This window comes from Bufo bufo, chromosome 2 (assembly GCF_905171765.1).
Source record: "Bufo bufo chromosome 2, aBufBuf1.1, whole genome shotgun sequence".
Taxonomy (NCBI): domain Eukaryota; kingdom Metazoa; phylum Chordata; class Amphibia; order Anura; family Bufonidae; genus Bufo; species Bufo bufo.
Window position 1 is genome coordinate 436295417 of NC_053390.1, and position 18005 is coordinate 436313421.

The window sequence follows — 18005 nt, forward strand, 5'->3', positions numbered from 1 at the left end:
CAGAAATACATTTCTGGCTTCATATGCACCAGAAAACTAGCATAAATGAAGATAAATTTGTCGTGATGGATGGCTACGGCCCCTTCCTGTCCAACCAGAGAGTTGATTAGATGAGCAAGCACTCATCTACTCACCCCCCCCCCCCCTCCATATGTGTCTGTATTAACCCAGCTGCAGTGGTGGTCGACAAAATGTGACCCCTGCAGCCAATAACTAGTCTCATCGGGTCAACCAGAGGACAGTGATTGACAGCACTGGTCACATGACAACATGATGTCACCGCTGACGTCTTTTAAATAGAATCCAGTTGGAAGAACGGCGGTGGTGCACGATCTGTCAGGTAAGTACTTATCGTTTCCATACTGCAGGTGGATTCTGAGGGTTGTCAGGTTTCTGCCTGAAGCCAGACAATCTCTTTAACATGCCTGCGACTAGAATATAATGACTCGAGCTTATATATAGTGGTAGCATATTAAAGCCCACAATCGTTTCGAAAGATATGAGACAAAGCTGTAGCTTCAAAAATCTGGGTGCAAAATTAGTTTGAAGTCAAGAAGCAGGAGAAAAACGTTAATTTTATATTTGTATATATCTGGAAGGGAAAGGAGAGGAAGAAGGGTGGACTACCACCACAAAGATTATAGCAGGTTATTGTCATGTCTCTTTCTATATATCTTTTCAATAACTCCTGTGGGCTGAAGCAGGAACTTTTCTTCATGTGATCACCCCTCTTACCAATAATAGACGATATGTGCTCTGATTATCCCATCTAGATGGCTATTTATTTCAACTAAAGAGAAGATGAGGAGCTTGCATGCCTAATAAGGCCATTTGTTGACTCTGACTCAGATTTTTGTTAGCATCTGAATGGCTGATATTTTTTTGGATTATTCAGTCATCTCTGGTGATTATATAAAGATCTGGGTATGTAGACTGCCATAATTTCTCTATTGAACTTTCAGGTTTTTAGCCAAAAACATTAATCTTTAAGCATTACAAAATGTTAGCAGAATGGGAAAATACTTGGCTTTTTCACAAAGTGGCACAAAATATTTGGGTATGTGTTTATTGTTTTTTTATTTTTTTTCTTCAGGATTCATTTGTGTGGAAATTCTCCTGACAAAGAATTGCAAGAGAACTTTTTAAACTGTATTGAGTTTTTGTCCACGAGTTTATTTTCACACATTTGCTCTAGCACATACCATTAGTGTTGTGTATGTCCAGTCTGCACAGCTCAGTTTCTTACAGTAATTATAAATGTTTTATTTATTTGATATTAGAAGCCTCCTAGGACGCCATCACCTCCCAGCAAATCAACCCCTCGCAGAAAGCTTCGTCGCAGTCCTTCAGCTCTAGGATTTGTTTCTCCTCGTCGTCCCCCTTCCCGCCTAACTTCTAGAACGCCATCACCCTCTAGTTATGGAAGCCCTAGGTTTCCAAGAAGACCGCACTCCTTAACTCGGTTTTTATCTCGGTCTCCCTCACCATCTGTAAGAAGCTCATTGACCAGTCCATCTCCACGGACAAGGCTAGGGAGGCGAAGTCGAACACCTATGTCCCAGAGGAGTGACATTAAATCCCTTGATGAGCTCTTCTTCAGATCTGAGGATCTTAGTAGTGCAAGTTCCAACGGTAAGTTTACATTTTTTATCTTTTTTATATGTGGTATTTTAACCCCTTCAGGACCCCGACATTTTTCACCTTAAGGACCAGGCCATTTTTGGGAAATCTGACGTGTCAGTTTATGTGGTGATAACTTTAAAACACTTTTACTTATCCAAGCCATTCTGAGATTGTTTTCTCGCCACTTATTGTACTTCATGACAGTGGTAAATTTGAGTCAAAATATTTCATTTTTATTTATAAAAAAAAATACCAAATTTACCAAAAATTTGAAAAAAATCGCAATTTTCTAAATTTCAATTGCTCTTCTTTTAAATCCGATAGTGATACCTCCTCGAATAGTTATTACTTTACATTTCCCATATGTCTACTTCATGTTTGGATCATTTTGTAAATTAAATTTTCTTTATTTGGGATGTTAGAAGGCTTAGAAGCAAATCTTGAAATTTTTCAGAAAATTTCCAAAACCCATTTTTTAAGGACCAGTTCAGTGACGGCAGCATCTCCAATCCAATAAGGCTTTATTCACGCACGGTGCATTAAACAGTACACACGGTTCAGATACAGCAACTTTTCGGCTACATAGTAGCCTTTGTCAAGCTAACTCAGAAGTGTTAGATAGGGGTATATAAAGTGCATACAATCCCTCCTCCTATACCCATCAACGATTAAAATGTCTAATTATACATTAGTAATATCTGTGTTTGAAGTATTCACCAATACCTCTTGTGCAGCTAAATAGCGTCATCATCCATAGCCAATCAGTGAACATATGTTACCTTAAAGGGTTTCTATCACTTCGTTTCACCTATTTAGCTTTCAGACACTAGCGATCCGCTAGTGTCTGCTTTATCTAACCATCCTAATATAAGAGTTTATTGTCCTGCCGTTTAGCTAAAAAAATAACTTATATAGATATGCAAATGAGCCTCTAGGTGCTATGGGGGCGTGATTAGCACCTAGAGGCTCCGTCTACCTTAACAAAACTGCCGCCGCCCAGCGCGTCCCTCCAGCCCGCCCATCTCCAGCTGAAGCGATCCTCTCCGTGCGCGTCTCTGTTCTGCGCATGCGCAGTGAATGTCTGATCGCTTCCCTGCTCAGACATCTCCACTGCGCCTGCGCCGTTGACGTCATAGTGCTCCGAGGAACAGGCGCAGTGGAGATGTCTGAGCAGGGAAGCGATCAGACATTCACTGCGCATGCGCCGAATACGAGGAGCATCGCATTCCGGAGGAGATGGGCGGGCTGGAGGGACGCGCTGGGCGGCGGCAGTTTGTTAAGGTAGACGGAGCCTCTAGGTGCTAATAACGCCCCCATAGCACCTAGAGGCTCATTTGCATATCTATATAAGTTATTTTTTTAGCTAAACGGCAGGACAATAAGCTCTTATATTAGGATGGTTAGATAGAGCAGACACTAGCGGATCGCTAGTGTCTGAAAGCTAAATAGGTGAAACGAAGTGATAGAAACCCTTTAAAAGATGGATGCAGCTGGACACCCCATCGCGTCGCAAGAGAACTCTGCTTGGCATTCTAAGAATCCTACTGCGCATATTCAGCACAGATGTTGGATCACAGGCGTCCGGCCAATCACATGGCTAGGTTCGTACCACGTGTCATCAGGCACTGTGATGTAACCATGCCATGTAATCTTCAACAGATCACATGGCTCTATACATCCCGCCCATGTGATACCTCCAGAGGTCATGACAAAGCGCTGACATGTGCCCCCCAAAAGTTTTGTTGAGTCCACATACGGTAAGTGCTGGATATTCAATTGCAGATATTCGTCAGGTCTTATCCCCAACTGATTCAAATATATACCGCGATGTATAAAGGTTCCAGATGCATTCCAGCTTTTATCTATAAAATACAAAAATAGAAAAGACACATTAAAAAGAACTTCAAGATAACAAAGCCGTTATTCTACATTCTGATGATCGATATCCATAATTTAATACCACTTACATTAGAATCTATATTCAATCCATACGGCTGTAATGCTTTCAACGTGAAGATCCATTTTAATTCCTTTTTTCTTAGTAATGCCTTCCTATCTCCACCCCTTCTCAATGTCCCTACTGCATCAATCACACAAAATCTTAATTTTTTTTTTTTTAAATCAAATCGTTTTTATTGAATCAATAAATACAGAGTATTACAAAAATCTATACGTTGTATTTTCTTGCTTTATCCACCATGTGGAGTCAGAGTACAACAGTAACCGTACAAATATCAACACACAGTTTTATCCAGTATCGGTACATAACGTGTACACATGTTAAAACAAATGTTTGAAACAAAGAATTATAAATATCTAAACCCGCCCTAACACCCCCCCTCCCTGACAACTAGTCTTGACCTTCACGAGCCTATATAACCACGTGGGTATGAGAGAACCAATGACTCCACATTTTATCAAACTTTTGAGGACACCCTCTCTTCACATACACCCCTTTTTCTAGTATCATCATGTCATGCACCTTTCGTTCAAACTCACCCAGTGTAGGCGGACTTCCCTGGATCCACCTCATAGCCACCAGTTTCCTGGCCACATAGCAACCTCCCCACAGCTACCTTGACCGATTCAGTCCCTCCAATCTCAGACACATATCCCAATATACACACCTTAGGGTCTTTTTGAATTCTCAATGTCATTCTGCTATTAATCATATTTCTTACATCCTCCCAATAATTACCAATTACTGGACAAGACCACAGCATATGTAACAAATCCGCACCCTCTTCCATACACTTTGGACACTTGTCATCCATTCTTACTCCAACCTTTTTTAGAAACACCAGTGTTTTGTACACTCTATGTATAATAAATAGTTGGGACAGTTTGCCCTGTTCGCTCAAGGACACTTTGGGGACCCCTTCCAATATATCTTCCCACTTATCTTTAGACATAACCCCCACATCAGCCTCCCATTTTTTCATTCTTGAGAGCGGAAACCCCTCCAGGAATTTTTCCAGTAAAAGAGCATACACCTGTGATATCAGCCCTCTTTTTCCTCCCCCTGTCGGGAGAACAAGCTTATGAACCACCTCCATTTGAGCTATCTCACATCCTTTCCGCAGTGTGACCTCAAGGGCATGCGCTCATTTGGAGATATTTATAGAACCACCCCCTAGGAATATTAAATTCCTGCTGAAGGTTTTGAAATGACTTGCATATCTTGTCCTCAATTAATTGGCCAATCTCGTCACTCCATAAGTTTCCCAGTTCCTATGTCCTGGTATGGCAAAAAATTCGGGCAACAGATGATTCTTTCCAATAGGGGAAAGTTCACTGATTCCACCTACACCTCTTAGCTGCTTCACCTTTGCCCAAACTTTTTTCATAAGTTCAATAAGAGGGAGTTTTTCCCTCCCAGCATGCATTCCTGAGCCTTCCAGAATGCCCATGAGGTCCCGACTGCCCAACCAATGCTGCAATATCTGCCCAGTCATATCCGGAGCTTGTAAATCAATCCATCCCTTGAAATGCTGACATTGGGAAGCCAGAAAATAAATCCATGCATTAGGGACAGCCAGGCCCCCTTCCAACTTAGGATATTGCAATGTCTCCAGTTTAATCCTAGCCTGCCCATATTTCCAAGTAAGATCCCTAAATATAGAATGAATTTTCTTCTATCCAGGGGGATCCATACGGGAGCATTATTCAGTACATAAAGCAACTGGGGCATCATAACCATTTTTAAAAGGTTAACTCTACCTACCACCGAAAGAAAGAGTCTACACCATGATCTCACTTTAAGCCTGAAAGTAGCCAGCAATGGGGACAGATTAAGGTCCTCAAAATCCGATAGTCTCGGTGTTATATATAGTCCCAGATATTTAAATTTATCCACCCAAGGCACCAGGCTATCTACTTGTCTGCCTGACAGGGCCTGCCCATCTATTGGCATCAAAGAGGATTTTTGCCAATTTATCCGAAGTCCAGAGAAGCCACCAAATCTGTCAATCAATGCCATGGCCACATCCAGGGACGCACCAGTATCGCCCATAAAAAGCAGAGTGTCATCAGCGTACATAGCCACTTTATTGTGCAGCCCACCGTATCTAAACCCCTCTATATTTGTTGATAAGCGGATATGCGCCGCGAGCGGCTCTATTGCGAGAGCAAACAATAAGGGCGACAATAGGCATCCCTGTCTGGTGCCCCTGGCAAGAGCAAAACAATCTGACAACCCTCCGTTAGCTCTAATTCTCGCCTTAGGGCTAGAGTATAGGACCTTTTACCCACTGAATGAACCGCGCTCCAAAACCCATAGTTTTCAAGACCCCCCACAAGTAGCTCCATTCCACACTATCGAACGCCTTGGCGGCGTCAAGAGCAAGCAGGGCCCTGTCTCCACAGTTATCCGCCGGGATATTTAAACTAGCATACAGCCTACGGAGATTAATAGCCGTCGATTTCCCAGGCATAAAACCCGTCTGGTCTGGGTGTACTATAGTCAGAATTACTTTGGACAGCCTGTTTGCCAACACCTTCGCCAGGAGCTTAACATCAGCCGTGAGGAGCGAAATTGGTCTGTAAGAATCCGGTATTTTAGGATCCTTCCCAGGTTTAGGTATAACCACAATTATAGCTTCCTGCATCGAATGTGGTAACGAACCTGCCTCCAATGAGTGCTCAAGCACCTTAAGTAATTCAGGAAGTAATATCCCTTGCAGCTTTTTATACACCTCTACTGGGAGGCCATCAGCTCCAGGCGCCTTACCATTCGCCATACCCCCAAGCGCAGCCTCCAGTTCCTCCAGTGAAATCGGTTCTTCCAGCCTTACTCTATCCTCCTCTGACAGCCTCGATAGCTGTGCCTCCCCTAGGAATTCATTAAGAGCCTCCTCAGAACTAAAGCCGGTGGAAGCATATAGAGATACATAAAAGTTTTTTAAAATATCTAATATTCCATTCGTGTCCTGGCTACTATTCCCCCTGTACAAAATCTTAATTAATTGATGGAATGACCACTTTCTACAAAATGTTTTGCCACTGGTTTATCCATATTCTTTTTCCTAATAGTACTCTTCTGTTAGTTAATTCTTTCCCTGATCTCCATAGTAGTCTCTCCAATGTAAATAGGGCTACATGGGCACTGTATCATATATACCACATATCTTGATCTACAGGTATAAAAACCGTTCATCTTAAATACCCCGCCAGTGTATGGATGTCTAAAGGTATTCCCTTTGATCATGTTACTACAGTTATAGCATCCCAAACATGGAAAATTACCTAGCTTACGTGGAGCCAGATATCGTTGTTCTTCTACCTTCATACTTCCCACATCCGATTTCACCAACTTATCACGTAGATTAGGTTGTCTCTTATACGCCATTACTGGTTGTGTCTGAAATTCCTTCACCTGGGGCAAACCCCTCTGCAGTATATGCCATTCCTTTCTTATAATACGTGCTATTGGGCCACTATGTGTACCATATGTAGACACAAAGGGAATCATATGTGTGTCTCCTCCTAGAATTACCCATTAAAATGGTTTTCCTAGCTGTTTGAATTACTCTCTTCCGTGTTCTACAATTGTGGATAACCTCTAGCCTTAAATTTAGTACACATTTCTTCAATCCTTGAGCTAGACAGTTGTTCATCAGACACAATCCCCCTCACCCGGAGTAATTGACTCCAAGGGAGTGACTCTATCATCCGTTTTTGGATGACAACTATTGAACCTCAATAGATTGTTTTTATCTGTGGGTTTCTGATATATGTCGGTCCTGATCTGGCCTCCTTCAGCATAAACCATCACATCTTAAAACTGCAACTGTTCACATGACACTGTCTCAGTAAATTGTAGCCCAGGTACCCCTGCATTGAGGTATTGATGGAACCCCTCCAATTCCTCCAATGTGCTACACCAAATCAAAACACCACCAGCACAGGATGCTCTCCTTAAATGGTGACCAGTACACCAGCCTGTCCTCCACCTCCGCCATAAAGATGTTAGCATAGGACCCCATGGCCGTACCTCACTTCTGCTGATAGAAGGCGTCACCAAAGAGGAAATAATTCCTCCTGAGGACCACCTCCAGGAGTTGGAGGACAAACCGTGCATCGGTCGGAGAGAATCCTGCACGAATAGCGCCACATCCACAGCTTTCAAACCCTGATCATGCTCAATAGATGTATAAAGTGAGACTACATCAAAGCTCACAAAATAAAAACATTCCGGTAACACAATCTCGCTTAATTTTAGAAGAAAATGGCTTGTGTCCCTGATGTAGGATGGTGCACTAGTGGCATAGACACGCAGCAGTCGGTCAAGGAAGATGGCTATGGTGCTGAATATTGAGCCCCTCCCCGATACAATGGGTCTAACCGGGGGTCATTCAAATTTTTGGGGATCTTGGGAAGTGTATATAACAAAGGGGTGATGGGGTGTTCTACCCTCAAATAGTCACCCAACTCCTCATCTATGATACCGCCCAACAGGGCCTCATCTATGGCTCCACGTAAGCTAGATAAAAGCTGGAATACATCTGGAACCTTTATACATCGCGGTATATATTTGAATCAGTTTGGGGATAAGACCTGACGAATATCTGCAATTGAATATCCAGCACTTATGTGGACTCGACACAACTTTTGGGGGGCATTTGGTTCCCATGGTTATGTTGGATGCCTTGAGTCTAATGTGGGCGGTAGTATGGGGACGGAGCTAGCGCGGTCATGTGACTGATATGAGATCACATGTCAGCGCTACGTCATGACTTCTGGAGGTATCACATGGGCGGGATGTATATAGCCATGTGATCTGTTGAAGATCACATGGCATGGTTACGTCACAGTGCCTGATGACACGTGGTACGAACCTAGCCATGTGATTGGCCGGACGCCTGTGATCCAACATCTGTGCTGAATATGCGCAGTAAGATTCTTAGAACGCCAAGCAGAGTTCTCTTGCGACGCGATGGGGTGTCCAGCTGCATCCATCTTTTAAGGTAATATATGTTCACTGATTGGCTATGGCCTTATGTACACGACCGTTCCGTTTTTTGCGGTCCGCAAAAAACAGAAGCCGCCCATGTGCCTTCCGCAATTTACGGAACGGGCGGCCCATTGTAGAAATGTCTATTTTTGTCTGCAAAACGGACAAGAATAGGACATGCTATATTTTTTTTGCGGGGCCACGGAACGGAGCAACGGATGCGGACAGCACACAGAGTTCTGTCTGCATCTTTTGCGGTCCCATTGAAGTGAATGGGTCGCACCCGAGCCGCAAAAACTGCGGCTCGGATGCGGACCCAAACAACAGTCGTGTGCATGAGGCCTATGGATAATGAGGCTGTTTAGCTGCACAAGAGGTATTGGTGAACACTTTCAACACAGATTTTACTAATGTATAATTAGACATTTTAATCGTTGATGGGTATAGGAGGAGGGATTGTATGCACTTTATATACCCCTATCTAACACTTCTGAGTTAGCTTGACAAAGGCTACTACGTAGCCGAAACGTTGCTGTATCTGGACCGTGTGTACTGTTTAATGCACCGTGTGAATAAAGCCTTATTGGATTGGAGATGCTGCCGTCATATTTTGTATATTATTCATCGCTGTAACCCCCAAGGGTCAGGGGAGTTTGACTGGCTGATGCATTCCTGAATTTTCAAGTTGAAAGGTACCGTGCTGCTCTGTATACATCATATCTATTATCAGTTCAGGTCTGAAGTCACTTTGTGAGGCTTACATAATAGAAACCACCCATAAATGGCCCCATTTTGGAAACTACACCCCTCAAGGTATTCAAAACTGATTTTACAAACTTTATTAACCCTTCAGGTGTTCCACAAGAATTAAAGGACAATGTAGATTAAATTTCCGAATTTCACTTTTTTGGCAGATTTTCCCTTTTTAATCCATTTTTTCCAGTAACAAAGCAAGGGTTAAAGGGCTTCTGTCACCCCCCTACAGTCATTTTTTATTTTTTGGCTACTTAAATTCTACTTATACTGCGGTCGGCGCAGGCGCACTGAGAGGAGGAGGAGGACGCTCGCTCGGCCGCTCCTTCCTCAATGCGCCTGCGCCGATGACGTCACATCTACACCAGGCGCACTGAGGAAGGAGCGGCCGAGCAAGAGTCGTCCTATCAGTGCGCCTGCGCCGACTGAAGACCGGTACGGCGAAGGCGCGAGATTTAAAACGCAGACAGGGCCAGCCAGAGGACGAGAGCGCTCGCTGGCCCTGTCAATCAACATGAGGAGGGGGCGTCTTTATGAAAGGAGGATGCGGCTGCTACCAGCAAGTAGCCGTCCTACTTGCTGGTAGAGGGGTAATTTACATATTATAAAAGTCTGTTTTTTGAAGAAACTATTGAAAGAAAAAGAGTAAGAGCACTATATATTGATAAATCTCAGTATAAGGATTTTAAGTAGCCAAAAAATGAAAAATGACTGTAGGGGGGTGACAGAAGCCCTTTAACAGCCAAAAAAACCTCAATATTTATTAGCCTGGAACGCCATATGGTTTTTGGAGGGCAGATTTCACTGGGATAATTTTAAGTTGCCATGTCACATTTGAAGACCCCCCGCCCCCCCCCGATGCACCTCTAGAGTAGAAACTCCAGAAAAAGACCCCATTTTGGAAACTACGGAATAAGGTGGCAGTATTGTTGGTACTATTTTAGGGTACATATGATTTTTGATTGCTCTATATTACGCTTTATGTGAGGCAATGTAACAAAAAATAGTTGTTTTGTCACCTTTTTTTTGTTATTTACAGTGTTCATCTGACAGGTTAGATCATGTGCTATTTGTATAGAGCGGGTTGTTACGGACGTGACAATACCAAATATGACTACTTTTTTGGGTTGATTGTTTCAGTTTTACATAATAAAGCATTTTAAAAAATGTAGATTCTGAAAGCCATAGTTTTTTTGGTTTTGTATATAAAAGTCTTCATATTCTGAAAGCCATAGTTTTTTTTGGTTTTGTATATAAAAGTCTTCATATTCTGAAAGCCATAGTTTTTTTTTGTTTTGTATATAAAAGTCTTCATATTCTGAAAGCCATAGTTTTTTTTTTGTTTTGTTTTTGGGCGACTGTCTTATATAGGGGCTCTTTTTTTTTTTTTCGGTATGAGATGACTGTTTGGTACAATTTTAGGGTGCATATGATTTTTTAAATCCTTTTTTTGATGTAAGGTGAGTGTTCACCTGAGGGGTTAGGTCATGTGATATTTTTATACAGCAGGTTCTTACGGACGTGGTGATAACTAAGGTGTATACTTTTTTATTTTTTTTATTTATTTAAGTTTTACACAATAGCAGCATTTTTTAAACAAAAAAAAATCATGTTTTAGTGTCGCCATATTCTGAGAAAAATGGAGAAATCCACAGCACTCTTCAATTCAGGTGAAAATTCTAGCTTGAGAAAGACCAGAGATGGTTGAAACGTTGCTATTTGTATGCTGCTGTTACCAATAAAGTAACCAGAATTTTCACCTGAATTGAAGAGTGCTGTGGATTTCACAATTTTTCGCAATTTGACGGGACCCGCAGCCAGGATCCCCTACCGGGGGCACCGTTTACTATATTTCCATTGACATATCTTCCCGAATTGGGACCTGGAGTGCTGCTTACCCCATTTTTCTTCCATATTCTAAGAGCCATTTTTTTTTTTTTTTTTTTGGGCGATTCTCCTAGGTAGGGTCTCATATTTTGCGGTATGAGATGACTGTTTGGTATGATTTTGGGGTGCGTATGACTTTTTGATCACTTGGTATTCCACTTTTTGTGATGTAAGATGACCAAAAAAATTGCTTTTTTGACACGTGTTTTTTTTTTTACGGTGTTCACCTGAGGGGTTAGGTCATGTGGTATTTTTATAGAGCAGGTTGTTACGGACGCGCCGATACCTAATATGTCTACTTTTTATTTTTTATATATATTTTTTTTTTACATTGAACCGGGCCTTTTTTTCTGGCAGAACGCCCCGAAACGGCGTTCCGCCACCTATTTTCTGCCGACTCGCCCCGCCCCCCCCTTTAGTTACTGCAGGGTCGTTTCTTGTGGCGGGCGGGCCGGGCAGCCGCCCGGGGCACTGTCAGAAGGGGGGCGCCAGCAGGGCACAGCAGGAGAAGAGCGCTGCGCTTCCATTGTGGAAGCGCTCACTCATCTCCAAAGTCATCTCATCTGTATCGCCGTCCTCAGGACGGCAATACAAATGTCTGTAATGCGGCAGGGCAGGGAGAGGTGTGTCCCCTCCCTGTTCCTCTGATAGGCTGCCAGCACTAGGCCGGCAGCCTATCAGAGGCCGGTGCGATGACGTAATCGCGCCGCCTGAGCCAGCAAGGGACACAGGCCTGCATCGCATCCTGGAGGAGGTAAGTTAAGTATAAGTTTATTATTTTTTTTATATGTAAAAATGACAATCCTGGCACATAAGGGGGGCTGCTGGGCTGGCACAGACATAAGGGGGGCTGCTGGGCTGGCACAGACATAAGGGGGGCTGCTGGGCTGGCACAGACATAAGGGGGGCTGCTGGGCTGGCACAGACATAAGGGGGGCTGCTGGGCTGGCACAGACATAAGGGGGGCTGCTGGCACATAAGGGATAAGGGGGGCTACTGGCACATAAGGGATAAGGGGGGCTACTGGCACATAAGGGATAAGGGGGGCTACTGGCACTTGATAGAGGGGCACTCAGGCTACTGGCACATGATGGTGGGGGGCTCTTATTACTGGCACATGATTGGGGGGCATCTATGGGGCACATCTTACTGGCACATTATTGGGTGGCACTATAGGGACATCTACAGAGGCTAAAAAGAAGGGGTATTTTATATGGGGGCTCTGTATAGGGGCATTTTATACTGGGAGGGAAGGAAGGGGCCAGGCCAGGCTGCGCTGCCCATGTGTGGACTAGGGCGGCGGGCATTGGCAGCCTGGCTGTCATGACCGTCACTGGCAATTTTTCTTGCATCCCTTTTCTCTAAAAGAGTGATTTTAGGGGGCGGTCCTAGGGGTGGGTAGGGGTGTGGCCAGGGGAGGGGGGGGTGAGTTCCACCACCTTTTTCTCTGAGGAAAAAAAGCCCTGCATTGAACACAATAAAAGCATTTTTGAAACAAAAAAAATATAATCATGTTTTAGTGTCTCCATAGTCTGAGAGCCATAGTTTTTTTTTTTTTTTTATTATTATTTAGGCGATTGTCTTAGGTAGGGGCTAATTTTTTGCGGGATGAGGTGACTGTTAGATTGGTACTATTTTGGGTGGCAGATGCCTTTTTAAATACTTGGCGTTTGTACTTAGTGATGTAAGGTGACAAAAAAATGTTTTTAGCACAGTTTTTATTTTATTTTTTCGACTGTGTTTACCTGAGGGGTTAGGTCATGTAATATTTTTATAGAGCCGGTCGTTACGTCAGTTTTTCAATTTTATTTTTTTTCTATTTTATTTTTACAATTGTATGTGTTTTATTTTGGGGAAAGGGGTTGTTTTTTTTTTTTTTGGTTTTTTTTAACTTGAAACTTTATTTTTTTTATTATAGAAAACAATGGATTTTTTTTGCTTTTTTTTGTTCCACTCTGGGACTTCAACTTTTGGGGGTCTGATCCCCTTTACAATGCATTACAATACTTCTGTATTGTGATGCATTGGCTGCAAGTATATTACAGACTGTAATACACTTACAGCTTCCTGCCTGTGAGATCCAGGGGGCTGGATCTCGCAGGTTCTCACAGAAGGTAGCCATGATGCCTTAGGCATCGGGCTGCCTTCCCTGCCATCGGGTCCCCGTCACAGCAGCACAGGGACCCGTTGGCCATCCCGCACCTGGCGCATACATCAGGGGTCCGGCTATCAGTGACTGTCGGACCCCTGCCGCTGACAAGGGGATTGTTGTGTTTTTTTTATTTTTATATTGATGACCTATCTTAGTTAAAACGGTCTCCCGTCTTGTGCCTAACCCGGGTTTTGCCTTCGCTTCGTCAGGGGCATATGCGGGAGACCATTTTAACTAAGATATGCTGTTTGTTTTTAAAGGATCTTATAAGTACAATAAATGTTGGAGGTTTTAATTTTGCGGTACTTCACTATCTTTGTTCCCCTGTTTCTGGTCGTCTATAGCAGTGTTTCCCAACCAGTGTGCCTCCAGCTGTTGCAAAACTACAACTCCCAGCATGCCCGCACAGCCAAAGGCTGTCCAGGCATGCTGGGAGTTGTAGTTTTGCAACAGATGGAGGCACACTGGTTGGGAAACACTGGTCTATAGGACGTAGGATTTGAGATGTGGAGTTTACTACATGAGGATATTGCTCATACCTTCAACTGTGGCCGAGACTTATCTCTGGATATAAAGAGCAGTGTAGTTTCTCTTTGCTACTTTGTCTACATAAGAGATCCTGCATACATACTCATAGAGAGCTACTGTTACTAACCAAAGAGCAAACACAGAAAAAAATGTATAGCTAAAGAGGCTGCAATTTTTGAATGTGGCGACAACAATGGCAAACTTAAAGGGGTTTTATGAAATTTTACTACTGAGGACCTATCCTATGGATAGGTCATCAGTAACTTATCAGTGGCGGTCTGACACCCAGGCCCCCCCCCCCCCTTCCTAAATCAGATGTTTGAGAAGGCACCAGAACTTCTGTGATTCTGTGAGCGCAACGGCCTTCTCCGTGCTCACCAAGCACAGCGCTGTACATTGTATAGCTTCTGTGCTTGGTATCATGCTAAGTCCCATTTCAGTTCCATGGGGCTGAGCTGCGTCGCTACTATGAATGCCACTGCCTTTTCAAACAGCTGATCGGCAGGGGTTCCAAGTGTCGGACCCTCACCGATCTGATAATGATCACCTATCCTGAGGGTATGTCATCAGTATAATAATCTCAGACAACCCTTTTAAGGCCTACTCTGCAAAGGCTAAGAGACCTTGTGCCTTATTTCTAGGTGTGAGAGATAAATCAAACATGCTAATATGTGAGACATAAATGACTTTCATACAAATCTATACAGTTCCAAGTGTGTATTGTCTTCAAGTGTGACCAATGCATTCCACTCTGAGCTCCTTCTGCATCCACATTAGATGCTCTAATCACGGATGACATTGAGGCAGTGATTAAATCATTATCTTCTGGTAAACCCCAGGGCTTGATAGCTTGGTCAGGGAATTTTCCAAAACTAATCGCGATATCATTAAGCCTTGCTAAGGAAGATATATGAAGCAGCTTATAAAAGGGACACGCTCCTCATGTACATGCTCAAGGTCTTGTAGTTCTACTGTTCTAAGCTCAGATTCCTACCACCCAATTTCACTTCTTAATTTGCATATTAAAATTCTTGCCAAAATCTTAGTTTGCCAGATTAAACACCATCATTCTGTCCCTGATAACACTCTGACCATACTGGTGTAATTCTTGCAGCACAAGATGACCCCTCAGCCTGTTGCATCTCTAGACACTTGTAAGGCCTTGATTCTGTTGAGTGTACCCTGGTTGCAGAATTGGGTTTGCCGCTTGTATGAGTCACATATTGCTAGGATGAGAACAAACCTTGATATCTGCACCCTTTCCATTATAAAGGGAAACTAGGGAGGGATTCCCCCTTTTCCTAAATTTATTCGCTTGTCCCCTGGTAGTTGCGATTTCTCATTCCATACTCGTTAACCCCTTAGTGACCAGCCTGTTTCGGACTTTACTTAACCAACTGTTTTTATTCCTTTTTTTTTAATATTTTTTTTTTATTTCCTTTCAAGAGCTCTAACTTTTTAATTTTTCTGTCTATGTAGCTGTATGAGAAAGAAATCACAGAAATAAGATAATAATGCACTTCATAAAGTAGATACAAGCATTATATATGGACAAAGTCCTCACTCTCTGATATGATAAAATCTGAGACACTTAGCCAATATATTTTGATCAAAACACATCTAAGCCCACTTACCAAGCGCCAAGGTGGTCTCAGGTCAGGCGGGTCCTACGCTAAACCTACCTAAGCCATTGGGCTTCCATGTTCAGGAACGCAGACCCTGAACATAGAAGCCCAATGGCTTAGGTAGGTTTAGCGTAGGACCCGTCTGACCTGAGACCACCTTGGCTCTTGGTAGGAGAGCACAGATGTGTTTTGATCAAAATATATTGGCTAAGTGTCTTAGATTTTATCATATCAGAGTGAGGACTTTGTCCATATATAATGTTTTCTCGTAGGAACAGGGGAAGTTTCAATAGATCCGAGAGAAAACATAATAACTATGGGCCAGTGGGGGGAAAGACTCGTTTTTTTTTCTCAGGCTTGGGAGAAGATCTCAGCAAGCCCGTGGATAAGCTGAATAATAAAAGAGTGTTTTTACCTAGAGTTTGTCTCCCCTCTCCTGGAAAGACTAAAAATCACAGATCTATCTGCAAATTCGGAAAAAAATGTTGCATTAAAGGGAGTCTTTCACGCCGATTCACCGTATTAGGCCTCATGCACACGACCGTTTTTTTTTTTGCGGTCCGCAAAAACGGGTTCCGTTTTTCCGTGATCCGTGACCATTTTTTCTTCCGTGGGTCTTCCTTGATTTTTGGAGGATCCACGGACATGAAAAAAAAGTCATTTTGGTGTCCGCCTGGCCGTGTGGAGCCAAACGGATCCGTCCTGAATTACAATGCAAGTCAATGGGGACGGATCCGTTTGACGTTGACACAATATGGTGCAATTTCAAACGGATCCGTCCCCCATTGACTTTCAATGTAAGGTCAGGAGTTAATATACCATAGGATCGGAGTTTTCTCCAATCCAATGGTATATTTTAACTTGAAGCGTCCCCATCACCATGGGAACGCCTCTATGTTAGAATGTTACATCGTGAAACTCAGATCCGACAGTATATTCTAACACAGAGGCGTTCCCATAGTGATGGGGAGCTTCTAGTTAGAATATACTATTAACTGTGTACATGACTGCCCCCTGCTGCCTGGCAGCACCCGATCTTTTACAGGGGGCTGTGATCAGCACAATTAACCCCTCAGGTGCCGCACCGGTTAATTGTGCGTATCATAGCCCCCTGTAAAAGATCGGGTGCTGCCAGGCAGCAGGGGGCAGACCCACCTCCCTCCCCAGTTTGAATATCATTGGTGGCCAGTGCGGCCCCCCCTCTATTGTAATATCATTGGTGGCCAGTGTGCGGCCCCCCCCCTCCCTCCCTCTATTGTAATATCATTGGTGGCCAGTGTGCGCCCCCCCCCTCTATTGTAATATCATTGGTGGCCAGTGTGCGGCCCCCCCCGGCCCCTCCTCTATTGTAATTTCATTGGTGGCCAGTGTGCGGTCTCCCCTCTCCCCCCCCCCCCCCCCCCCCCCCCCCGCCCGATCATTGGTGGCAGCGGAGATTCTGATCGGAGTCCCAGTTTAATCGCTCTGGGGCTCCGATCGGTAACCATGGCAACCAGGACGCTACTGCAGGCCTGGTTGCCATGGTTACTTAGCAATATTACAATATTAGAAGCATCATACTTACCTGCTGGCTGCTGCGCTGTCTGTGTCCGGCCGGGAGCTCCTCCTACTGGTAAGTGACAGATCATTAAGCAATGCGCCGCACAGACCTGTCACTTACCAGTAGGAGGAGCTCCCGGCCGGACACAGACAGCGCAGCAGCCAGCAGGTAAGTATGATGCTTCTAATATTGTAATATTGCTAAGTAACCATGGCAACCAGGCCTGCAGTAGCGTCCTGGTTGCCATGGTTACTGATCGGAGCCCCAGAGCGATTAAACTGGGACTCCGATCGGAATCTCCGCTGCCACCAATGATCGGGGAGGGGAGGAGGGGAGGCCGCACACTGGCCACCAATGATATTACAATAGAGGGAGGGGGGGAGGCCGCACACTGGCCACCAATGATATTACAATAGAGGGAGGGGGGGAGGCCGCACACTGGCCACCAATGATATTACAATAGGGGGGGTGGCCGCACACTAGCCACCAATGATATTCAAACTGGGGAGGGAGGGGGTCTGTCCCCTGCTGCCTGGCAGCCCCTGATCTCTTATAGGGGGCTATGATATGCACAATTAACCCCTCAGGTGCAGCACCTGAGGGGTTAATTATGCGGATGACAGCCCCCTGTAAGAGATCAGGGGCTGCCAGGCAGCAGGGGGCAGTCATGTACACAGTTCGTAGTATATTCTAACTAGAAGCGTTCCCATCACTATGGGATCGCCTCTGTGTTAGAATATACTGTCGGATATGAGTTTTCACGAAGTGAAAACTCATCTCTGAAAAAGCTTTTCTGCAGACGGATCTTCGGATCCGTCTGTATGAAAGTAACCTACGGCCACGGATCACGGATGCGGATGCCAATCTTGTGTGCATCCGTGTTCTTTCACGGACCCATTGACAGATCACGGATGTGCCTGCCAAACGGTGCATTTTCCGATTTTT

At 44.1% G+C, this 18005-nt stretch overlaps 1 protein-coding gene across 7 annotated transcripts in view; it reads left to right on the top strand.

Annotated features, from left to right (window-relative positions):
• Positions 1 to 18005, top strand: part of C2H19orf44 (chromosome 2 C19orf44 homolog) — a 62912-nt gene that overhangs the window by 6569 nt on the left and 38338 nt on the right. For all 7 annotated transcript variants that reach the window (XM_040417441.1, XM_040417437.1, XM_040417439.1 and 4 more), the window contains one exon: positions 1281 to 1632. In XM_040417441.1, the coding sequence (XP_040273375.1) occupies positions 1281 to 1632 (352 nt within the window). The remainder of the gene's footprint in view (positions 1 to 1280; positions 1633 to 18005) is intronic.